Source organism: Hypanus sabinus, chromosome 27, assembly GCF_030144855.1.
Source record: "Hypanus sabinus isolate sHypSab1 chromosome 27, sHypSab1.hap1, whole genome shotgun sequence".
Classification (NCBI taxonomy): Eukaryota; Metazoa; Chordata; class Chondrichthyes; order Myliobatiformes; family Dasyatidae; genus Hypanus; species Hypanus sabinus.
Window position 1 is genome coordinate 33,807,889 of NC_082732.1, and position 26,699 is coordinate 33,834,587.

The 26,699-nt window shown below is 40.8% G+C and overlaps 1 protein-coding gene across 14 annotated transcripts in view; it reads right to left on the reverse strand.

Annotated features, from left to right (window-relative positions):
• prdm16 (PR domain containing 16) overlaps positions 1–26,699 on the reverse strand; it is a 742,940-nt gene that overhangs the window by 66,440 nt on the left and 649,801 nt on the right. For 6 of the 14 annotated variants that reach the window (XM_059952207.1, XM_059952208.1, XM_059952204.1 and 3 more), the window contains 7 exons: positions 25,928–26,126; positions 23,741–23,900; positions 18,593–18,746; positions 10,074–10,109; positions 7,622–9,005; positions 4,683–4,706; positions 4,488–4,572 (listed from right to left, as the gene is read on the reverse strand). In XM_059952207.1, the coding sequence (XP_059808190.1) occupies positions 4,488–4,572; positions 4,683–4,706; positions 7,622–9,005; positions 10,074–10,109; positions 18,593–18,746; positions 23,741–23,900; positions 25,928–26,126 (2,042 nt within the window). Of the gene's footprint in view, positions 1–4,487; positions 4,576–4,682; positions 4,707–7,621; positions 9,006–10,073; positions 10,110–18,592; positions 18,747–23,740; positions 23,901–25,927; positions 26,127–26,699 lie in introns of all 14 variants that reach the window. The other 8 variants (XM_059952195.1, XM_059952197.1, XM_059952198.1 and 5 more) reach the window with 8 other exon arrangements.

Below are 26,699 nucleotides of genomic sequence, written 5' to 3' on the forward strand. Positions count from 1 at the left end.
AAATGAAAATTTATTCCTTATACCATGCTGATAAAGTAGCCATTGAGCTGGACTGCATGGAGGCTGAAGGAATTCTTTCCAAGGCTGAGTGTCTCCAGTAGTCAAGAAAGATAGTTCTGGAGATTTTAAGGACACCATCAACCAAGTACTGAAAGTAGATCAATGCCCTCTACCCAGGATAGAGGATATCTTTACAAACTTTTCAGGAGGGAAATACTTAAGCAAAGTGAACTTAGCTGAGGCCTACCTACAGATGGAGAGGAAGAAGAGTCCAAAGTGTTTCTCATCATAAATACTCACAAAGGACTTTATCACCATAATAGGCTTATTTTTGTTGGAGCATCTGCACCTGAACTCTGGCAGAAAGCTATGGGCCAGGTGCTGCAAGGCTGTCCATGCATTTAGAGTTACTTGGATGACATCATTGTCACCAGTGAGGATACAAGGAACATGACTGAAGTCTTAAGACAGAGTTAAAAACATTAGAAGATTATGGGCTCAGAGCACAATGCGGAAAGTGTGAATTCTTTAAAGCAATCATCACTTACTGTGGTCACATCATTGGTGCACAAGGATTACACAAATGTGCTGGGAAAATTCAGGCAGTGGTGGATGCCCCAAGACCAAAGGACGTGTAACAATTGTGGTCGTTTATAGGATTTGTCTATTACTATAACAGGTTCCTGACAAACCTGGCTACTGTGCTCTACCCCTATGAACTCATTACTACAGATATGCAGCAATTCATTATACAGCAATGGACATAGCAGTGTGAGGTGGCTTTCCACAAAGCAAGGTAAATGGTGACATCAGACACTGTACTCACACATTATGATCCACATTGTCCAATGAAGTTTGCCTGGGATGGCTCACTTTATGGGGGGTATAGGAGCAATCATGTCACATGTTATGAGTGATGCAAGTATGAGGGAACACCCCATAACCTTTGCATCACATTCACTTAACAACTGCAAAGAAAAATTATGCACAGATTGACAGAGAGGTATTGAGTCTGGTTTGTGGTGCAAAACATTTCAACCGGTACTTGTGTGGGAGAGAGTTTACCCTCATTACTGATCACCAACTACGAGTGTCCATTTTCAATCCACAGAATGCTATTCAACTAACAGCAGTAGCACAAATGCAGAGATGGTCTCAAGTTATTGGAAGACACAATTACAAAATCAAATTCAACTAATCATGGAACTGCTGGTGGATTGTCCTTGGAAAAGGAAATAGCTGAAAAAGTTTACGAAAGAGGATACTCCTATTGACGTATTCTCCCTAATGCCAATCGAGTGGATCTCCTTTGGAGCAGAGATGATCCATAGGGAAAGAGAAAAGACTCCACACTGTCTCGAATCTACTTGGCAGCCCAAAATGGGTGGAATGTGCAGTACAAGTTCCAGTTCCTCCATTTTAACCAGCACCAGGATGAGCTTGCCCTTGACATCCTTATGTGGGGATAGAGAGTTGTTCCATCTAAGCTGAGAACTAAGGTGTTGGAGGAGCTACATACCGGTCATCCAGAGTTGGTGATGGTCAAGATGAAAGCATTAGCTTGAAGCTTGGTCTGGTGGCATGGGATAGATCAACAGATCGGGCAGTTTCCCACGCACTGCTTGGGCTGCCAAAATATCCAGAAAAAACGTGTCTATGGCTGTCAGAACCACTTCCGGCTGTCCCAGAGTAAACTCCTACAACCAGCATGGACGAGGCCCCAGAACCTGAGACTGTTTCACAGCCACAGGTCTTACCTGCCCAGCAGAGTGTCCACCACCCCCCAGCCCACCTTGTCAGGAAAGACATTACCCATATGAGTAAGAAATCCTCTACAGCGATTAATCTTTAGGCCTGAATGGGACAATTTAAAATCTATTATGCTGTGAATGTTTATACAGAATGTCTTTATATATATATATATACTGGGTGTATATTACATACATACTTTGATAATAAATGTAGTTATGAATCATATACAGTATATATATAAAATACATTCTATATTGAGTTGGAGTTTATAGCTAAGCAGGAAGGAGTATTGTGGTTTTAATACTTCAGTAATATTTAAGTAATATTGTAAATATGTTTGTTTAAGCATTATTTGTTGTTTACATAATTCATTGTGAGTTATATGTAAAAGTATGTGAATGGCATACATTATTACATCACCATGTCATAAGTGTGTGCCTCAGCAAAGAAAAGAAACCACATATATGATTTTACCCCTGGGCTTGCATGGTTTTCTTTCAAGTAGTTTACGCTTTGGAGTTACACTGGCCATGTGACATCACACTGACCAATCACCAAAGTCTTTCTTTTATCCCTGTTACCCAGATAAGATCAGGAGCAGGAACTTGGAAGAGTTTCTCCCCTCTGATTCAGGAATGTTCCAGGTATTGGTTTAAGGTAAGCTACTCCTTGGTTTTAAAGTCACCATCATTTTTGTTCCATATCCCTCAACAGCTTCATCCCTGTTCATTCGTTCCTAATCTAAAGTCTTCCAAACCATGCGTGCTAATGATCAAGTACTTATCTACTCAGAGCACTATTGGAAGTGGTGTTTTAGCTGCCAAGGCCTTAAGCTCTGGAAATCTCACCCTATACTTCTAACTCTCGAACTCAAATATACTCATCTCATAGACCAAGCATTTGGTCACCTGCCCTAACAGCCCCATATGTGGTTGTGCATCAAATATTATTTCATACCTCTCTGTGAAGCTCCTTGGATTATTTTACAGTTTTAAGGCTGCCATATTAATATATTGTTGTTGTTGACTCAGGACCAACAGAAATTAAATCTGATATCTTGCTGGTCTATGTGGCTCAGTATTAACGTGGTGGGTTCGCCCATTAGAAAATGCAGCACCAGCATAATGCATTTATATACCATCTTCGGTACAGTAAAAAGATAAAATCTGACCATCTGGAACTTAATATTAGGATACATTGTTAAAGAGGCAATTTAAAGGAGCATCTAATGGAGGCGACAGTCAGAAACATTGGAGCAAGAGAAGGCTGGCTGTGGAATTCCAGAGCCCAAACTCCTGGCAGCTAATGGATCAAAGAGAAAATCAGGAATACAGTTGTGACAAGAGTTAGATACAAACAGAGATTGGCGATTTATAGCACAGAATGTGGACGGAGAGATAGGGAGAAGTAATGGTGTGAAGGGCTTTGAAAAAAACAAGGAGTTCTAAAATTAGAAAAATGTTAGAATAAATATGGTTTACCACCAACCACATGCTTGGGTGCTTCACTCATGCAGTTTGGATGCCAGACCACGTAACTCATTGCTCAGAGACTGCGCCAAGCAGCCATTCCAAGGCCAGCAGAGATAACAAATATGAGAAAGTGGAGAGGGAGAGAAAACTGCTCTTGGTGATTTTCCACATCTGTTTCACTTCTGTCAGACTCGGATTACAATGGAGGCAGCCCACAGCTGTTTACCTCTTTCCCGGACCTCTCCTTTCTCACAATTGCTGTGAGCCCTGCCTCTCTAGCCTGCGTCCGTATCTGATCACTCCCTGTGTGCACTCCATTCTAAGCCACACAAACACAGGATGTTCCTGCCAGACAGGACCCTTCTGTCAGCAGAGCCCTCCACTAAAATCAAGGGAAGTTATTAAAACGACAGACCGGGAGGCAGAACAATGAACGGACTAAGTTTAGCTGTGAAACCTGGTCTCTTGCTCCTTCTTTACAAAAAGCTCCTCTGGGTTATTTATTGGAGCTGGGAAAAGAATAAGGAATTTTAAGTATATGTGCTACGCGTTAAGATATAAAAAAATACAATTTAAAGTGCCAGCTGAACTCAGGAGATCTCACTGAAAGAGGGTAATTTCCTCAGGTTAAAAAAAAAAGCAGCACCTGTCAGGATAAGGTACTTGAATTATAGCAATAGACTTATTAGCTCTTGAAAGTCCCCATAGATAAGAAACCGTCTCAGAGTTCAGGCTGATGGTCCAACAGAGTGGACCCCCAGCCCCATAACATACGGTGCACTTTTCAGTCAGGATGGCATTGTGAGCAAGGTCTGGATATCTTCCCTCTCTCTTTCTCATGAGCACTGAGGTAGTTTGTAGAAAGCCAACATTCCCCTGAAGGCTATCAGGCAAATTCATAAGCTGCAGGAATCAGTTGTACTATTGTGCATAGAACATAAAAATACAACATCCTTTAAGAGGTCTGGGGTTTCAGATTTGGGGAATGCCTGGTTTTACAATTATCGAAAACAATAATGATGAATATAAAATTTAATGCTTAAGGCAGTAGAAAGTATAGTGAAACATGAAACAACATTCACTAGCCTTTAAAAGTATATCTATTTCTTATTTAGCAAAAGTAAAAAAAAATACTTTTTCAGTAAAGATACTCTCCAATTACTATTGTTACACTGATCCACTCCAGATAACATTAACAGGTCAAAGAAGACTAATGTTTCAACAAAATTTCTTAAGAAACATTCAGATGGTAACTCAGTGTACCTGAGGGTGGAACAGAAGTGGGTTTGGGCGTAGATACTTTTCCTTCAATGAGTTCAGGGGGTCCATCATTTTCCTTTTCTCCACCCTGCTGGACCGAGAAATAGAGAGTTAAATCGGCGCTCAGCATTTCACACACAAAATCCTACCTCTCACAGGGCCACTTGGGAACAATGTGAAGGAAAGATGCACACTTACGCTGTGTAGTGCAGGTGGTTCCAGCTGAAAGAGAAAAGCAAAGGTTGGGATGAAATCCTGACTGCGGTTTTGCCTGGTGTAAGGTAGGAAAGGACTGCAGTCCCTCTTTTTTCTTTCCACAGCTTTCACCTGATGAGTAGCTGAATTACTGGGAACACACTTTCTCACTCGCATGGTGCCCACAGTTGCCACGTGAACAAATCATCTCACATTTTAAACAGGAAGCTTACCCTTTTTGGACCAAAATGAATTACATAGATAAGATTACATTGGCTGCACATTTTTCTTCTCTGAAAAGAATTATATAATGGGACTAGAACCATATGTAAGCCAATTTGCTAAGAACCTGGCTGAGTTTTTAGTAACTGTCAACTTGTGTGGTTATCACTTGCATGTAATTAGCACACAAATTATCTGATCTATTGAATCTAATTTTCTGAGCCATCTGTGGATCTTGGGATCTCAACTGTTTCATCATTGAAAACATACCCTACATACTTCTTGCACAATAAGACAAGAAATGAAAGCATGGAAGAAAGTTTCTGTGCAATGGTAAAATTCTTTATAGACTTGCAAAGCTCTTGGAGAAAAGGTAAAAGGTATTAATGCTTTCTCTTCATCTTCATTCCTTTTGTATGGTACAAGCTCAAATACAATTCCATCATTACCCCTCCAGCAGCTTACCCATTCTATATAGTTAACACTCAGCAGCAAGTGTAAAGTTGGACTATTCAACTCTAGAAGGCATCACAGTTTAGTTCAGTTCTTTTGAAAAACATATTGAATTACCGGTCACTGGATAGCAATAATGAGTTGTAACAGTGAATGATTTCTTTGGGCTGAGTTGTTCTCTGACCTTGGCAATTTACTTGAAAACATTTTGCCACCAATGAGGAGATTATCAACATTGCGCTGTTAATTTGTGCTGTCCTCTAAAGCCTTGGCCTTTATATACAGTACTTATCAATCAGCTGACTGGCCAGCATTACAGTCGTAATGTAGGGACATTAATCTTCATATACTTAACAATCGAGCATTCTGAGGACACCCCACAATTAAGAGCGGACTGATGATGTCTCCTCGTACGGTGATGAACGATTGCAAGTTAATTGCCAAAACTGGAGAACAACTCAACCCAACAATTGACCACCCTAGCTACACATTTTCTGAATTACTTCCAAACAGCATCAACCTGGGATTGAAATAGAGAATTTAGAGATCAATCCACTTCAATGGAGGAAAGTATTATGAAATTATCAAAATATTTCCAAAGCTCCTCATTGTTCTGCACATTTATTGGGATATGTTGCAATTTGCAATGCTTTTTTGAAATCCGTTTTATTATAATTTGGTCATCATTTTGCATGACCAAGGATGATATCAATTAGTAATTTGTTATTCAATCTCCATCAGCCTCTGACCTACCTCATTAGAGGCAAATTTCTAGAGTGTTAGCAAGACACAGAATTCTGTGTTGATGCCTCTGTGAGCCCAGTTTCTTATTGTGTCCCTTGAATTGACTGTTTTTGGTAGAATCATCTAACCCTTACTTTTTTTCAGCCCGATTGAAGGGAGGGGACACTGGGAATCTGAATCTGAGCAGTAAATGTTGGCAGGTTGGTGGAGGACCTCATACACACTGGTGTAGGTGGGTAGGCACGAACTCATTCCCCAAACACACAAACAGCACAATGTCAACATGGAATGCTGCAAGTCCGATTCACTAATTTACTGGTGGATGGCGGGGGAGCTGTGTGGCCTTGGTCGTAGTGCTGACTAGGCCTCAAGCCGTGGTGTTGTTTGTTTACAGCCGCCGAGGAGCGAGGCATCAGAGTTGGTGCACTCCACCAGAGGCAGTGTAGCTCACTATCTAGGCTGGTGTGGGTGCTGCCCCCCAGTGTTCGCTTGGCAGAAGACAAGCTGTATTGTGGTTGACTGCAGGTCAACACCTATGGGCTCAGTGTCTTGGACTAAATATTTTTATGTGTGACTGCGTTTTACTGATATATAGGTGCCTTATGCTGTGTGTAACTATTGGCACTGTGTGGCGCACTTTGGGTCCCGGAGTAACGCTGTTTCAGTTGGCTCTGTTCTCATATAGTTAATGACAATTACACTTGAACTTGAACTGAGTTCACAGACGCACATACACACGTGCACGCAAAGATAACTGTTATTTAATTCATGAAAGGAAAGTTGTAATTATTTGTAATTCAACTAGATTGTGAGAGTAAAATGCAAGCAAAATATTCGCAGTGTGAATTTGGGTGCACTGACCCTTGCACAGTACTAGTCTGTGGTTCATATGCAGTGAGTATGCACGGTTCAGATAAATGTGCCCAGGTTGCATAATGGAGTATGTGAGGCACATGATATTCAAAATCATTTCAGGGCTAATTAGTTTTGACATTTTTCTCCAGTTTTCACATTGGAAACAAGCAAGCATCATCGACGTCATCTTAGAGCAGGGTTTCCCAATGTGGGGTCCACGAACCCCTTGCTCAAAGGCATTGGTCAGTGGCATAAACAAACCCTGAATTTGAGGCCCCTCCAGCACTATCACAGAGAGGTGGTTGTCAAATTCTGCCACAACCTATCTAACTGTGAATAAGATGACATCCAATATATTGCTAACTGCTTGCCTCCTTTCCTGCCCACTCCTCCTCACATCTAAGTGAGGATGTGGGAAAGAGAGGGGTGGAGCAAATTTGTGAGGGGAAGTGGGCTGTGAGCAGCCATGGAGTTTTTCCCAGATTGAGGAAGTGAAGGGTGAAAACCAGAGGTCGTGTCATGTCTCAAAAGTAATATACAACTTAAGAAAAAACATCTACAAACACTTCATGAAATTTTTTTTTGGTCTAAATGAAACAGTTCAAGCGGAAACCATGGTAGTATCCTCTGAAAGAAGACATAATGTGTACTATAGGATCTACGAATACCTGTAGATGGGATCCATGAAAAAGGGTGATGGCTTTGCATAATGAAAAGGCTGCTGGTGCTGCACCTTGGGTAGCTCGTCGGTGATCACCATTTTGCGTTCACCAAAAACGTGGTTCTTCCTGGGCTCTCCCGGGCCATTTTGACTGACCCGACTGCGACTACTTATGCTCAGGTCCAGTGGCTGCTCCTCTCCCAAAAGCGTAGACACCATGAGCTTGGAAGAAGGGAGAGGCTTCACTTCTTTCCGTTTTGTGGTGAGGTCAAAGGGTGATTCTGAGCTTGCAATCCCACTTTTCTGGTGCTCCCTGGGTGACTTTGGCTCATTTTTTACCAATAGATTGGGGTTGAGGTTTCGGTCCGTGAAAGGGTACATGGAATGTGGGAAGTTTGGGAAGAGCTGGAATGGAAACATTGAGTGGTATGGAAGAGATCCCATTTTCTTCTCTTGCATTCCCATAAAACCAGTGCCAAAGTACTTTTCCGCAATGGAAGCAATAGCTTTAATGGAATCGTTAGCAGCACTAGTTGGAAGGCTCTGCTCATCTGGAGGAGGGAAGAAGGAATGTTGGGATGGAAGGTACTGTGTCCGTTCATCAAATTCGTTGTTCGAGTTCACGGAGACCGAAGTGACTTTATCAGTTCCTTTGGCTGACAAATTGGCTTTTTCCTTCTTTTTATCTCCGTCACTCTCTACATCACTGTCCAAATCAGACCCAGTACCAGTGGTTGTTTCTAGGTCAGTCCCACTTGTTGTGTTGATGTCTTCAAAGTCACTGCCTTCCGATAAGTCAGTGTTTTTTACTTTGCTTTTCTCAGTGAAGCAGTTTTCAGATTGAACGTTGTTTTTTCCTTCTAAAGGGGTATCTTTGTCATTGAATGTTGACACCAGGGAAGATGCTTGTGATACTGTGGGAGTTCCCATGGGGCTCTGGACACCTCCATCAATGTCATGATTTAAGCAGCCTTTCAACAACGCATTGCTTGATAATACAGGAGCTCTGGGATACAACGAATGGGGGAAAAGGCCCGGGAAACCTGGCGTGAGAGCTGGAAACGTGGCTGTTGGTGAGAAGGGCAATCCTGTCGGGTGTTGGCGTGAGGGAAAATATTCATTAAACCCCAGGGGTGTATGGTTAAGAGAGGATGTAGGCTTTGATTTGTCCAGCATGGAACTGGGAGTGAGAGGCAGACCTTGAGGAAACATTGAACTGGGATTATAATGGTTCTTGCCCTCACAAAACCTACGGTGCTTGTTCAACGAGGAGGTTGTGCTGAACATCTGTCCACAGTCTTTGCACTTTATCTGCGTCCGACAGTCGGCATGCATTCTTTTGTGTCGACAAAGGTTGGAGAACTGAGTGTACGATTTGTGACAGACCTCACCTGTAATTAAATAAAAAGGAGATATGTAACATAATTGTTTTCATTCACAATTCTAATAATATGGGCACATGAGAGCAAGAGACTGAGGTATTAACTGTGACCTACTCAAGCCACATACATTTAGTAGGAATTTGGTCAGGACACACACCCAAGTAATTGTGATAAATGCCATTGATTCCCTGCAAGGAAGCACACATCATAATTGAAGATAAGCTGAAAGGTCACTTGCCACTATGGATCTCTCCAGCTAATCATAACAGCTGCAGGTTTTAAATTTGTATTTAAATAATGCATATTTGATCATATAGATACATGGATAACGATTGGGGAAAGAAAAGTGAAATCTTGTGCATTTTGGGCTGCTTCCCACAAAGTGCAAAGGAGACCTTGAATGTGCAGGAACATCACGGGAGTGGTTTGTTAATACATTAAAATTCATCTAGAGCATCCCAATGAAAAGGAAGGGGAAAAAGACTTGGCCTACTGGAGGCTCGGCTATACTCACAAAGATAGTCCCAGTAAAAGGCGGAGTACGAGGGAAAAAAAAACTATTAGAATTCTTCCTAACATATTGTTGCGTTACTTTCTAGATTTATTTTCGTTATTAATTACAAATGAATTCTAAAGGACTAATATTCCTGCGGATGATTGGTTGTTGAGTCCCTATTTGTCTTTACGGTTTCACTGACTATAATAGTGCCTAGAGGAATGATAATGCTGTCTTTCACTGCTCCCTTTGTCTTTTCCTGACCTCAGAACATAAAATAGTGAACAAAGGAATACAACAGAAGTAAATTAACTAATGTCAAAATTATTACTTAATGAAACTCTTCTAAACTAGGCACACAAAAATGTACAAGGAAGAGCAGGGCAGTCTCACATCTTCAAATCAGAATTATTACTTGTTCTCTGAGGGCAATGGACAATAACTACCTTCATTTATAAGAAAACCTAAATAAAGAAATGACCAGGCTTTAAAAAATGAGATGAGGTACTTAGTGATAACACTGGTTATGGGTGACAATGTACTCCTGCACTTCAACAGCTATACAAAAAAAGATTTCTTACCATCACTCTGTGTCCATGCTTGTCCCTGCCTCCTATCTGTCAATATTATACAGATAAATAAAATTACAATATAATCAAACCAATTCTAAATCCTCTCATACTAACTTATACTAAGCACTGTCATAGTAAAAGACTTGCAGCTGTACATAGGGATATGTCTATCATCCCATCCCACATCCACCTTACTCCCTCTCCAATGGGATTACAACTGTCATCGGCCACCCAACTGGTTGACAACAGGATGCTTCTCTGCACGATGGGACTGCTTTCAATTGGGATTTTCCTTTCTTCTTTTCCATCTTTTACCCTCCTTTCCAAAGATTAAAGGTGCACAATCCTTGCAGCTGAATGATTGGTGTATTTACAAGCTCGAAAAATATTTCTGAGATAGAAAAGGAATCCTCTAAATCTATCCCAACATTCCACTGCTAAAATTAAACAACAAAAATTTAAGAGCAGCAACCTTTTTGACTAATGAATGGAATCATAGAAGATCATAGCACATAAAAATGTTATTCAGCCTATCCTGTCCCTGATCCACAACTTTGTCAATTATAGCATATTTAGTGATATGTAAGTAATTTTTAAATGTAATGAAAATTTCCACCTCAACCATCTTTTCTGAGAATGAGTTGCAAGCATGCATTGCAAATATTTCTCCTCCAAATCCTTATTATAAGTATGCCCTATTATTGAACTAGGTGAGTTAAGTTTTTTTTTTTCCCTGGACTCCTTATAATATTATGCTTAAATTAATTCTCCTCAATCTTGCCTATTCTTAGCCCAATCCTTCTGTAGAACTAAAATTCTCAATTCTAGGCAATATCCTCAGGGAATCTCCTCAGGACTCTCCCCAGTGCAGTGCAATCACATATTTCCTATAACCTGGTGACTGGAATGAAACATGAACTCTTAAGCCTAACGTATTGCGTAGCTCAAGCATTAAATCCTTTGTTTTATGTTCTATGTTAAGGAAAGTATTACTTATGATACTTTCCATATTTATCTATTTATTGTCAGGGATTTGTTTACATACTGTCCAAGATCAATGAGATCTCTGTAAACAGCAGGGTAGATCAATCAAGTGAAAAGTATGCCATAAGTTGTTCTCAAACAATTTATCAAAATTCCCCCATTCACAATGCACTCCTTGTCATGTTCCTTGTCTCTACAAATAGATTACCTTAGACTTCTCCAGAATGAATTTTATTTTCCATTTCCCTGTGCACCCGTGATGTAAAGGAACAATTGTGTAAACTTGCCTTTCCAGTGTGTGGTGTCCTTAATGGATGGAAAATAGATGGGACTGGCTATGGAAATTCTAACAATTTCTTTGAATCTAAGTGACTATTAATGTACAAGAAGTTTTTCTAATCTACTTACTCCATTTTTCATTAGTAGAGAATATTCCCAAAGTCTAATCCAATTGTAATAACGTCTATTACAATCTGTATTTTACGTAATAAAATGGCTCAAAGATGGCCATTGTTGATTTGCCACGGCACATTGGATGCTATTGGATGCTATTATCATAAATCAAGGAACATAACTAGAAGCAGGAGTAAAATACATGGCCACTACCCAGTGTTCCACATGTAGCATGGAGAAAGAATTACATCTGTAGTCTTGTCAGCTTCCTTTTTTAACCTTCTTTCAATAAGGCTTAACATTCCACTTGTTTTCCTAGCAATTATTTCTGCATAATAATGTTCTGCTTTTCATAAACCAGCACACCAAAACTCCTTAATTAATCTATGTCTACTATTTCTTTACCATTTAAAAATATTCTGAGTTTCTATTCTGTCCTATCAAAGTGAGTTATCTCCCTTTTCCATGATACTAGTTTAACTTGACAATTTTCCTTTGCAGGCTCAATTCCTAGTCTAGACTCACCTCATCAATAACTTTGAGATATTGCATTCTAATTCACCCAAGCCAGGGGGTCCCAATCTTTTTTAATGCCATGGAACCCTACCGTTATCCAAGGGGTCCACGGACCCCAGGTTGGGAACACCTGATCTAAGCCATTAAAATGGATTTACATCACACAGGACTCACTTTGGATTCTATTTCAGATGGACAACCCTCTGGAATATCAAGTCCAACCTGAAAAATGCTTTCTTATTTATTTCATTAGCTCAAGAGGTCTTACATTTTAATGTGACACCCTTTCAAGTGGTACTTTTTAAAATGCCTTTTGAAAATCCAGATACACTACATTTACTGGTTCTCCTTTATATAGTCTTTTTGCAGTGACAGAAAATCCACAGACAGGTCAAACATGATCTCCCTTTCAAATAAGTCTTGTTAAACTTTGTATGCTTTGTTGAGACTGACTTGTTTGATTTGAACATCACTAATTTTTATGTGGCTATCCACAAAAGCAGCAAAAAGTTTTAGAACAATGTGCAGAGAAGGAAAGTGAATCTATGAAATACTACCTCGTAGATTTCCATAGTTGTGTGTTTTAATATGCTATTATACATCTAACATTTGGTTGTTATTTGGTGTCAACTTTTCTCCACGGTATAAATGGGCATGCACACATTCTTTGTGAAAACTGATTACTTTGATTGCATCATCTGGACAAGGTACACAACCAATTTTCATTCAAACACTTTTGAAAAACTCTGTAGGGTTATCTACTAAACAAAAATATGCCAGTTACAGCTGATGAACAGCATTGATGCACTCAGTTAAATTACATACAGTGCAAGTGCTGTGATTGCACAAGTCAATGATAGCTAAAAGATTTATAGCTTTATATAGAAAAATCTACTTTGAGCTCAAGGATTTGGGAGAAGTGAAGCCTTCAAATTAAAGCTTTTATGATGGCACTAGAAAATACAAAGGATTTTTTCATCTTGTCTACTGTACAAATTTTAGTAATTAGGGGAGAAATAATGGAGACAAACCACTTCAGGCAGGATTTAAGCTACTTGTGGGACTGAAGAATAATGGTGATCAGCTTGCTGAAACTCCCAAAACAGTGAAGTCAGGGTGGTTGAGTGGCCTCTCAGCTTACCAATTGTTGTGGAAAACCACACTGACTTTCAAGAAAATACATTACAAAATCCCTTATAAATGTGAACTTACTGATTCATAATGGGAAAAGATGGCACAAAAATGTGAGAACTGGAAGTTCAGCTGCACAGATCAGAGTTGTAAGCAAATGTTAAGAATTTTATGAGATCGATATAATTCAATTAGAAAGATATATATACCTCAATGGATGAACTTTGAGATGATCCTCCACTAGTACTCAGTCTTATGGTTCCTTCTAGACAACGGAGTAAAAATAGTTCTGTGTGCTAAGACTTCAATCAAACAGAAAATAAGGCAGCCGATTCTTGACTGCCCACTTGAGGTACTATGGGAAGCCAGTTTTCCTGGTAATATTTATCATTACGAACTAAAGGCTTAAAAGTGAAAACCTGAAATAAGAACTATGCTTTTTGCTCTCTTCTGACTTTATGGAAATCCCTTGACCTGTGATGTGCTTTCTAGCTGCTTCATCCAATAAGAGTCATTCAATTAGTGCCTTCAAATTAGAGTCATCCAATTGGTTCATAAGTAGTCAAAGGAAAATAACAGCAAAGTCAGAAATATCTTCATTTTGAGAGATATGGTCTTTGCCTGGTGGGAACTGCTATTTGTAGCTTGAGAGATTTCCTCTTGGCCATTCAGGGTGGATGGATGTTGCACTTTTTGAGGTCACACATGCTCCTCCCAGTCACTACTGACAACAAATACACCCAGCAGCACAATTCAATGGCACTGCTGAGGACAACAAGTAGTCCTTCAAAAGGTCATTTCAGGTAATACTCACTTGGCTTGGGTAAGCACAATAAAGCCAGCAGTGACCTCTCAGCTTATCAATTCTACTCAGTCTCATTCTCATAGTCATTCATCAAAGCTTCAGGCATTAACTGGTGACTTGTTTAAATTAATATCAATCCAATCTAGTTAATAATATTACTAACCACATTAAAACACTTGATGAATACATTTCACAATGAAAACAAGTATTTTAAAAAAAAGCATATTTGAGACTTTCTAGAATTCAGTTATATTTCCTACTAGTATGGAAGTTGAATGATGATTTATAGGTTTCAGATATTCATAAATAGTTTGCACAGAATCACATGCTGAACTTATAGTCAGGTCCATACTTGTACTGCACGTTGAGGTTGGGTTGGGTATGGGAATAGCATGGCAAGAACACTACCGGGCCAAAACAAATGGTGTTTGGGTATTCCAGCTTAGGAATGTGTAATCAAATGTTTCATTGCTTCAGTTCAAAGTAAATTTATTATCAAAATACATATATGTCACCATATACAAGCCAGAGATTCATTGTCTTGTGGGCATACTCAATAAATCTATAGCATAACAACCATAGCAGAATCAATGAAAGACAACACCCCAGAACTGAGCAGTAGTGCAGGCCAGTAGGCAACTAAATGGGAAGGCTATTCCAAGAGGGAAAATAAGATCTGTGAAATTTATGTTTTGAACTATTTGAACTTATTGATCCAAAATGGCAACAATAAAATAGAAACAAAATGGGGTTGTGCACATTTCAGACTAAGGTACCTGCAAAAACAGCCTTTGTGATGCGATCTCTCACTCTTACCAGAGATTCCAATGTCTGGGAATAATGATAAATAAGTGTACTTTCTGTAATTTGAGCAAGATTTTCTTTGAGTAGGTGACACTTCAGTTTAAAATCAGAACAGGAGTCATCACTGGCAGTACCCCAATAAATGGAAAGGGAGCTTGACAGCTTTTACAGAAACACTACAGGTTATTATTGGAAGTGTGATTTGTAAGTATGTCAATATTTGTCAGGTCTCCCACACATAAAGGTTTGAAAATCCTGATACTGAAAAACAGTTTATGTGTGAATTTACATAATTTGTGGGTATCTGTGTTTACATAGGTTTATGTCTCTCAAAAAAAAATCCCAGAGTTGAATGAAAAGAAAACAGAGGTTAGGAATAAACAAGTCAATTTCAGGTTGGGAGGACGTGACCAGTGGATCCCTGGTCTTCATAGTCTATATCAATCATTAAAGACAATGCAGCATCCACAGTGGGGAATAAAGAGTCGAAGTATCAGGCCGAGACCCTTCTTCGGGACTGGAAAGGAAGCTAAAGTGAGAAGGTGGGGCAGGCGAAAGAGTACAAGTTGGCAGGAGATCGGTGGAACCAGGTGAGGGGGCTGGTGTGTGGGTGGAGGAGGGTGATAAAGCTGTGAGGCAATAGGTGGAAGAGGTAAAGAGCTGGAGAAGATGTAACTGGATAGGAGAGAACAGTGGACCAGGGAAGAACAGGAAGGAGGAGAGGCACCAGAGAGAGGTAATGGGCAGCTGAGGAGGAGAGAAGAGGTGAGAAGGGAACCAGAGTGGGGGAGTGGAAAAAGAGAGATGGGGGAGAGGGGAGAAATGACCAGATGATCGAGAAATCAACGCTCATGCCTTCAGTTTGGAGGATGCCCATGTGGAACATAAGATCAATGATCTCAAATATTTCACTCATCTGTGTGAGTGAAGCAAATGGAATATACCCAGACTTGCTGATGATAGAAAGTGTGTTGACAATAGAGATGTGAGCTCATCCACTTCTGTAGAACAAAAGAATTACAGAGTATTTTTTAAATGGCATGATAAACGTTGGTGTTCACCGGGAGTTGTGTGTGTACGTAATTTAATATTAACATGCAGGAACAGCAATCAGATTAGTAAGGCAAATGGTATGCTGGACTTAACTGAGAGAGGATTTCAATAAAAGCTGTGTATAGAAATCAAGACTGCACCTGAAACATTACGTACATGTCCCATCTCCTAGCCAAAGAAGTATACACTTGCATTAGATGGAATGCAGTAGAGATTCACCAGATTGATTCCAAGAATGAGAAAATTATCCTAGAAGGAGAAACTAAGCAGACTGGGCCTACACTCTCTAGCATTTGGAAGAATGGGAGGTGACCTCATTGAGGTCACCAAATTGTTAGAAGGCTCGACTATATTCTAAGAAGGCTTGGCAGGATAAATTCAGATATATTGGTGACAAGAGCTACTTCAAACTAGGGGGTCTGCTTTTCAGAACAGAGATGGGGAGAACTTTCTTCACCCAGAGGTGGTGAACCTTTGCAATTAGATATCCAGCATGGTTGTGGAGGCTCAGTCACTAACCATACAGTATATAAGACAGAAATGGTTAGGTTTCTGCTATTAAGGGAATCAATGTACATGGGTTAGTATAGGAAAGGAGTAATGAGGTCAAAAATCCGCAATGATTTTATTGTACAGTAGAGTGGACGTAACAGGTAAAATACCTTACTACTGCTTCTGTTTCCATATTCTCACAAGAAAATAAGAATATAAGAAATACAATCAAGAACAGAATAGTTCCCTTAAGAATATTCTCCTATTAAGTTTCTGATCTCAACCTCAGCATTTATCTTGTTTTTCATAAATCTAGTTTCCCTCATAGATCAAAATATATCTCTGCCTTAAACATAACCAGTGATTCAGTCTCTCCAGTTCTCTAGGTTAGAGAATTTTAGAAAATCAATCTTCTCCTCTTTTCATTTAGGATACCTTCTAAATTTATAGTCAATGAGGTACGTGAATTGTGATCTTAACTGAAAGGAGGAGAAGATTATTTACCTCAAATGAATATTTATGGTCATTTTCATCATTATGATTATCACTGGTCATATGATTATTTATGGTCATTTTCATCAAAATGATTATCATCATTTCAGGTCCAGCAGCTCTTGACCCACCTTAGCTCTTAAAGTGGCTCAGCAGGTTTTCTGGTCTCTTACCTAGCTCTTAAATGAACAAAAACTTGGCCCGTTGAGTTCTATATTACTAGCTGCGTGAGAGATGCCGAATTGTTCAGGATGGGTCCTCAGTGACTCAGAAGCAAGAAAGATTCCCGAGGAATTGGAATCCAAACTTCAGCCAAGTATTTTAATGTCACGTCCCCATGGAAGAGTTTGATGGTTTACAGACCAACACAATTGACTGAACTACTTCCCAGCAGCAGCAAGAAGTGTGAAGACTCCACCCACGTACGTAAATCTGGTAACTTTCTGGCCGTGAACATGATGGAAAATCTAGTAGATTTTACTATTTCTTCACCCCACACCACCACCCTTGGAGAAAGAAAAGGCAGGACTTCAGTTGGCAATGGTGAAATTAAATGTGAGAGGGTGAAATAGATCATTAAGTCAAAGGAAGAGCTCCATCTGACAGCAGTAAATTCTTGTTGCTACAGCAGTAGTTGACATTTACTTTTTTTTACCTTCTTGACTTGGGAGGAAGTGTGCTCATGCCAATAACACCAGGCTCTTTGTGGTTGAAATGAAAAATGACAGCTTCTACATATTTAGTTCAATTCTGCAGAGCACTTCACATCCCGAAGGTCACTCTCCCAGGAGGGTGCAACCGACACAAATATGAATGCTCAAGCTTGCAAGTTTTTCACTACGTGCTCAGGCTGTCCCTGACGTAGCAGTTTCTCACTGTAAATTATCACTTTGAGTACTGGAATTAATCATCAAATTTTCAACAACATGATGAGTAACAGCTTGCCAGTGTTGAAGTACATGGCAAAACCCTACGGAAACTTTTTCAAACAATCTTATCACCGAGAACTAATGGTTTTTAGATGGCAGACAGACCAGTTATCAGAAAATCCATTTAATTTCCAATTTGTTATGGCTGAAGCAGAAATCTGAGCAAAAAAAAGGAGTTTGTAAGGTCAGCTCTCTGTAAATAATGAGTTCTGTGTAATGGGTGGGCGGCACTAGATCAGAGTTTTGATGGACCACATTGGTTTCAAGATTGTGATTCAACCACATGTGTTTCAAAGAAGAGCTTTATCCCTGACTGGTTAACGTGATTATATATGATAGAAAGCTAAAGCTATATTCAGAAATTTTTGAATTGGCCTTAACGCAGATTCAACCAACTAACCAAGCCTTTGGCTTTTTTCCTGTCCTGGACAATAATTCATGGCCTGATGAATGCAAAGTTGTGTAACTCCAACCTAAACACTGAAGTGATTGAAGGTCACCCGAGTGAAGGCCATCATCTTTGTGGGACCCCAATATGAGGAAAAACTCTTTGGGGAAAAAAGTTGCCTGGAGGAAGAGGCTTGGGGTTTGTTGGGGGGGGGGACAGGAAGCATAGAATTGTTGGGGAGACAACTATCAGGAGACAGATATGTTATATGTAGTTTGCAAAATTTACCAAAGCAAAAATCAGAAAGAATTTTAAGGGGTAACGAAGGAGAAAGTTGGCAAGGGATGAGGTTTCTGAAATAATGGAGATCATGGAAATCTGGTGCTGACTGCTACGTTAATAAGAAAAGAGTGCCCTCTGCAAAGAGAAAGGCTGTTGGACTGCACTATGCACTTCAACTCAGCTGAGGAGAATGATTAGATTTTGGAAAACACAGGACACCTCCAATTACATATTAAGTTAAGACAGTTCGATAACTCACAGGTGAAAGGCTTAACACTGCTGTGTATGTGCTTGTGCTGTTTTAGTCCAGATGACGTGGCAAAGGTTTTTCCACAGTCAGGGCACGCGTGCGCCCGGGCTCCCACATGCTGAGACCTGATGTGCCGCTGGAGGTTGCTCGGATCGGTGAAGACCTGATGGACAGGAAGGAGAGAAAGCAAAAAAACAGAGGAAGTCATTGGAAACTTGCGCACGTGGAGGGTTCCGATCATCTGTTTTGGAGATCTCTTTTAGACAGCTATCGTTATCGCACCGGAAGCTTAAATTAATCAAGGGCAAAAGTATGTAGCACTTTGGGAAGGAGTAGGAGAGTGAGACAAACTGGTGCCACTTTATCAAGCTGACAAGGACATGGGGATGCTGTAAAATTCCATATTTTATCAGCTTTGGGATAAAATCTGCAAAGTTTTGCCAGAGTTGACAGGTTGTTTTGTGTAAGTTATTTTCAGTCAAATTGAGTATTTTACCTTGGGTCCTCAATCCAGGAGAAAAGGTGGTAGATTTCCACTCATTTGCTGCCCGGTATGATTTAATACTTGTGTGGCTCTGTCATATAGATCTTTTTCTGCTGGATCAGCAGGAGACAGGGTGACAGCAATTTTTCCAGTATGGTTCTGTTCCTTTTAAAACATACTGCAAGACAGCCCATTGCTGCACATATTGGGAACGTCAATGGATAACCTAAATAGGTCACTTGTCAATGGAAATTCCCTAAGCATCAGGGGATCTATAATTACCAGTCAATGCACAGAGGCATAACCAATATTGAAGCTTTATTGATAAATGACTGATGCTTCATTATCCCTGTGATTAGCTGGAATCACTTAATTAATGAGAGGTACTGCAAGCACATTCTGAACCTCAGATAATAACTCCAGGGATATCAGAGGTCCCTGGATTCCCACTGTGTAACACCTTAGAAATTGCACAAGACTTAATACTGATTCTCACCACAATAACAACTTGCAATAATGTAATCCACTATATAGAGCTAACTAGTCCAAGGCACTAACCACTTTTGATATCACTGAAGAGGGCCAATCATTTAGGCCCAACTGTTTCAAAGAAAAAAAGGTCTTAGAAGAGAAAAGAAAGGTAGAGAAGTAGAGGGATTTGGGAAGGAAATTCCAAAATCTAATGCCAAGACAGCTGAAATCATGGCTGCCAGTGTAAGACTGATTAAAACAGGGGATGTGTAAGAGGCCAGAATGGGAAGAAGCCAGAAATCTCAAAACTTTGTTGAACTGGAAGAGGTTATTTAGAATGTGAGGCACAGGGCCACAGAAGAAATTGAAAACAAGGATAAAAATTATAGAGCTGAGAGGTTATCTGACCTGCCGTCAATGTAACTTAGTAAGCACTATGTTAATGAAACAGTTTGAATTTTGATACTGTCAACAGAACTTTGGAAGGGTACTCGTTTAGATTGGGTGGAAGATTGCAGGCTGGCCTGGCGCGCATTGGAACAATCAAGTCTAGAGGAAATAAGGACATGGAAAAAAATCTGCAGCAGATTAAATGAGGCAGAGTAACAGCTAGGCAATGTTCTGAAAAGTAGAAATGGTCAACTTTGGTGGTGATGCAAACATGTTGCCAGAAGGTCACCTTAGAGTCAACATAATATCAAGGTCATGAACACTGCCTCATACCCAGATATTTTCCAGGGTTGATAATGATTATCAGCAAATGTAGTCTGTGGCAGGGAACCAAGGCAATAGCTTCAGTCTTCCCCAATATTTATTGAAAGGAAATTTGAGTGCCAGACTAGCAGTGTGATAAATCTGACAACAAAGGGGTCAAAAAGTGTTAATAATAGACTTGTACTGCCCTTGCTCTCACCATGTGCTTGCCAAACTTTACATCCATTTAGACTATTATGTGGAAGCTGAAGTGCTTCTGGATGGTCCCACTGATAGTCAACATGTAAATAAGAGATGGACAGGATATACAATAGATCCTCACAAAATCCTGGAGCCAAGAGTTCATGAGTGACAAACAAAACAAATGTGGTTGTCTGGCTGCATATAAGAATGGGGCAAAGCAAAGTTCATAATTGCACTCTTTAGAATGAGAGACTGCTCAGAAGCACACGGCTACAAATAAATATAAGTGAAAAATGCCACAAGAATCTAGTGAAAGTTGCCTGACCTGTTGTTTTTGATTAATTGAAGTAAAGATGAGTTGGAAGGGAGACTTATTAAACTTCCTTCCTGCAGTCACTTGGTGGCCAAAACTGTAACTGCTGTGACCGTTGACATGGCAATTTACAGTACAAAGTGTTACTAAAAGGAGGTTGACCCAAATCTTCAAGAACTGGTGGCAAATCATATAAACAGAGCACAATGCAAGCTCTAAGTTACCATTTAATTTATGGACAGACAAATAATGAGTGTGTGTATGCAAAGTAGAAAACATTCTGCATCCAAAGAACTTAGGATGTCAGTTGGCATCTACAGAGGAATGAGAAGTTGATGTTTCAGGCCTACACCCTTCATCAGAGTAGGTAAGGAAGGCAGCAATAGCCAGAGTAAGATGGTTGCTGGAGGGGAAGGAATACAAGCTGGCAGGTATTAGGTGAGACCAGGTGAGGGGAAAGGTTGGACTCAAACAAGAAACTGGGAAACTTCACCTGTGAATCTGTCGGGGTCTTCTACTGTATCTGGTGCTCTCTGTGCAGCCTTCTCTACATTAGGGAGATTGCTTAGTTGAGCACCTTTGCTCTGGCCACTACAAAAGGTAGGATCTCCTGGTAGCCATTCGACTTCCCATTCCCATTCTGACATGTCTGTCCATGGTCTCCTCTGCCGCCTCAATGAAACCACACTCAGGTTGGCGGAGCCGCACCTTATACTCTGTCTGGGTAGCCTCCAACCTGATGACATGAACGTCAATGTTTCCAACTTGGAGTAATCACTCCTCCATTCCCCCAATCTGGTTAGCTTCTCATTCTTCCTCTCCCCCTCCTCATCTGCCCATCACCTCCCTTCCTTCTTTCCTTTCTTCCATGGTCTACTGTTCTCCTCTTATTCTTCAATCCTTTACCTCTTCCACCTTTCACCTTCCAGTTTCTGACCTTATTGCCTCCTTTCCCCCACACACTCACTTTTTCCCTCACTTCACCATCATCATCACTTGCTGTGCTGTACGACATAGACGAAGTTTTCAACAGGTGGCTTGCCATTGCCTTCTTCTGGGCAGTGTCTTTACAACATGGATGACCCCAGTCTTTATCAATATTCCTCAGAGTTCGTCTACCTGGTGGTAGTGGTCGCCTAACCAAGACTTGTGATGTGCACCAGTTGCTTCCTCACCTGATCTCACCTATTATCTGCCAACTTGTACTCCTTCCCCTCCCTCCACTTTCGTTATTCTTCCTTTCCAGTCCTGATGAAGGGTCTTGGCTCGAAACATTGGCTGTTAATTCTTCTCCACAGATGCTGCCTGACCTGCTGAGTTCTTCCACCATTTTGTGTGGGTGGGTCTCGAGAAACAGTTGTAGACCCGGGTTTAAAAAAGCTACCTAACAATTTTACCTTACCTTAAAATTGCATAGAAGCTCTACCATTACTGAAACTCCAGTGACTGGAATGATAATTATATTGCTACTTTTGCGCTCTTACATTTCAAAGCATCTGATCTGCTGCAAAGTGCCTTAGGTTGTCCCGAGCTTTGGGCAATGCAAAAAAGCTCCAGTTCCTTTTCTTCATGAGTGACATGAAGTGCCGTTGCATTGGAGCAGATTATTGAGTGGTACAAAGTCAAATGATTCTTGAACAAGTCACTGTACGCCGACCCGCCTAAGGTAACAAAGAACTCCCTCCCCATTATTAAACAGAAAAACACTGCTATCTAAATCCTTGCTCGTCATACCATCTGATAAAATTACACTTCTGTTTGAGACACCAGAAACTCAAACAGCGGAATGAAACTGCTTTGTTTTTTTTTTGAATTCCAGAAGTGGCTTTCAGTCTTTTTGTTTGCGCCTGAATACCTTCTATTCACATTCACCTTGGCAGCAGCCCAGTTCCTGAATCCTGGAGACTACCTGATGTACTGGGTATTTTTGGATGTTCGTTTCAGAATTATTTAAATATCTCCAAATTGTGGTAGATGTTGTCTGGAAATCAGTTTTGATACCACTGACTTATGTGAGTTGGAAACTAAGTGTAATTTTTAAGTCATTGCCATAATAACTTAACTCAGCAATTGGTAAGTACAGCTGCAAACAAGCGCCCTAATTCAGATATGGACACAACTTCTGAAAACACTGTCATCAGTAAAAGGCATTGGCTGTAATGTTCCAGTACATTTCATTAGTTTGCCATTGCATTTTCATTAGATCATACAACAGAACTTTAATTCACATTTTCCCCAAAACTATCCAAACTACAGGGCCCATAATCTGACTATGCAGTACAACTGAAGTCTGGTTGATCACAGGGTCAAAGTGAATATAAAACATAACTTTTGCCAGATTATTACTATTAAATATGCCCGTTGGTTTGGATCTCAATACTTATACAGGAAAACTAATAAAAGGTGACGCCCATAACAATCTCCTTCAAGAGGACTACACCTTGGTCGTTGGGTTTGGAGGCTTGTGTGCCTCAATGACCTGGAGAGCTATGTTGGCTGGAGTCAGGGCTTTGTTCTTTGACTCTTGGTTGGGCCACCCCTGTCAAACAGGTCAAGGGGTAGAGGTCAGACTAAGAGTGGTCCACCGGTCCTCCAGGTTTGAGGGGTTCAGCTCAGGGCCAACAACCCTGACTGGTCAAACAAAATTATGGAAACAGCAAGGAGGAATCCTTCTGCGTCTGAGTGCGATGGTCTTCCTGAGTCTCTATCTGGGATTTGCGTGACTGACGATAGTGAAAACCAGGAGGAAGCTACTGACATGATGAAGGAAGCCCTGAACGCTGCCAGAGATGGAGGACCTTCAATGCTGCCCTAAACATGCTACCTAAACGGGCAGTAAGTAAGCGAGTCTGAATACAAGTTAACGCGTATCTCCATTAATTTGAGCTCCATTAAGCAGAACATCCAGTTCCATTATGCCACTCAAGTCCTCTGCGTGAAGGCTCTTAACAATATAAGCAATGAGACAATAAAAAGTTTTGGATCTTCTTACCTTCAACCTTACCTTATCACAATTTTCACATTCAAAGCGTTTTCCGCTGTCATGTGACATTTGATGGCGAATCAGATTGGACTTCCAATTGAAGGCCTTTGGGCATTGGTCACACTTATATTCGCGTTCCTCGCTGTGAATGATCATGTGCTGCTCTAGGCTGCGCAGACGGGAAGAGAAATGAGAGATGGATCCATCAGCCACATGCTGTGCCTCAGTGTGAGATAGCACGTTTTATTTATCTTAAAAAAAAATCACAGTGCACTTCAAGTCCCCGCTGATCCATCTGGTACCTGCATCACTCGTTGTGGTACAGAGAACCAGGAGATGGCCAGGTTCAAACACAGAGGTGCCACTCTCGTTTGATAAATAGTTGTGAAGATGCCGTGGGCTACAAATTCTCCAGCACCAGCTGCAAAGTGTGTGCTTGTGGTGGGGCCGGACAAACCTAATGAGGCAACCCTTAACCAGCGAAGGTATCAAGGGATTATGTGTGGTTGAACACCATAGAAATGAACATCATTCAATAGTTCAGTGGTAGTGGTGGAGGGATTAACAAATGAGGAGAGAAAAAAAAAATAGAGGAATCAAAAAGGTGTATCAAACCAGAGGTCAACATTAAGGGGAAAAAATTCAGAGAGTCTACAGCAAAAAAAAGTAGCAAGTTTAGAGTCAAATATTTACCAAATAAGGAGGGATTTTACCGAGCCGCCACCACAATCACCAGCTAACAGACTGGGAATTCGAGTGTGAGAACAATCCATTTGCAAGTGAGTTGCAGGGTGCATTTACAAACGACAGTATCATTCACTTCAATAATATATTCTCATTATTAACTATTATAGCTGAACAGACTTTCAGGAAATGACTGTAAGTGCATTGTAGCTTCTATAAACACTGCCCATTTACAAATGACTTCCCTCCCACTACCCCTCCCCCCCCCAAATCTACTTGAAAGAGAATGGCAAACGAACTTCATCTTGGTAAATTACTGGAAATTTCAGCAGGGAGGGACTGAGCCTTTTCAAATTAATCCCAACGGCATGGATAAACCATAATTAATGCACGTTTAATAGAACCTAATTCAACTAATGAATGAGTAGTTTGCATTCAAATTGTACCGAGTGATAAGGACTTTGTTCACCTCAAACATTCAGAAACTTGACATTTTTAACTATATAAATTCCTTTTGACACTGTTGAATTTGGAACTGAATGTTAACATCAGTGCTAAAATAGCACTGGGTACAAAACCTTTGAATAGACAGACATACTGAGAGCTGATTACCCTATAATAAATTAAAATGTCACACACCTTCCTAATCCATTATTTCATACAAGTAATTGACCAATCAGGCAGTAAAATGATATCTATAAGTAATTCCAGTTAAAGCACAGAGCTGTGTCAAAGGTACACAAGCTCAAATTCTAAGTGAGGTCTCTGCTAGAAATAGGAGCTTTGGAAGTAAGAAGCCTGGGATGATTCAGGGAACATTTGAGTTCCTCATTAGGGAGGTGGCATGGCATTTCAACATGGATGGGTTTAAGAACAGCCAGATCAACATTACCAATACAGTGACTCTTTTCACGTACAGATACACCACACTACCAGGCCCTTCCGGCCTAACGTGTCCGCGCCGCCCAGTTGCACTCATGTGACTAATTAACCTACTAACCATCATGTCTTGGGAGTGTAGGAGGGAACCCAGGTGGTCAAGGTGAGAACATACCAACTCCTTATAGACAGTGGCGGAACTGAACCCGCAGTGGTATTATGTTGACTGCCACGCTACCATGCCGCACAATTGTAATGTTAAGCACATTTTTTTGTAAATTCCCTCTTTACTGGCAGCAAGGTTATCTTTCTTCTTTATGGGCCTGCTGAAAAACACCCAAAATTTTCAACTGCAAACCCAATAATATCATCCAGGCCAACAAAAAAAAAGAAAATGGAGACAGATCGGTTCAAAAAAAAATCCTGAATACCGCCAGCCTTACATAAGAGACAAGTCTCTATCCCAAGTATGAACCTGTTAGAGCAGCTCAAGAAACTTTTATCTTTGGTGTAGTTACAGCTGCTCTGTGCATAGTGCAACAAGTGACAGCATTAGTGGCACCGGCGGGGAAGGGGTTAAATACCTCCTCCAGCCCCGTTCCCGTCCTGGGCTGCGGTTGGGCTTGTGCATACCTGTATTCATTGGGGAATATACGGTCACAGTCCTTGCACTCATGGAGCTGCCCGTCATCCAGCTGACTCTGCTTGTAGTCTTCGTTGATAGTGGTGAAGATAGCATTGACGTTGTTGCAGGCGTACGCCTGGTGCCGCCGCAGTGCCACCTTCGAGCGGAACAGCTCGTCGCAGTCTCCACAGCGGTACCTCTGCTCCTCTGCGAGGGCCACCGGCCGTAGGGATCAAGCAGGCGGGAGAAAAAGATTAAATAAAGTGAGTCAAAGTGTTTAGCCGGGAGCCAGTTAAAACCATGCAGAAAAGTATTCAGGCCGATTACAACGTGGGTTCGTACTGTACAATCATAAATTATTGCAGCCCAAGTTCAAACACATTAAATAAAGGGAGCAGCTATTACTGAGTTTACGAGGAAGCATCCTAGTCCCTGTGCCAAGTCAAACAATTCCCTGGATGCTGTAAATTTTCCAGAATAACAACTGGTGTGAAGGGGTCAAGTCTGCCCCAGCTCTGCCCCCACACTTCATGATTCAACAGTAGTCTTATCCCCTTCCACTGCAGCCTTCGTCCCTCCCCCGCTATACCCTCTACGTCTTTGTCAAAGTATCCTCCACTCTTCTTAACAGCACTTGGGACAAAAGAGGAATGTGACTAAAAAAAATAAATCAGATCCTAATGGGTTTTTTTTTAAAAAAGGAGCCAAAGGGAGCAGAGTTATGTGTTCTTTGTACACTAATCTATGAAGCCGTCTCCTCCACCGAGCGGGTTATTCAAA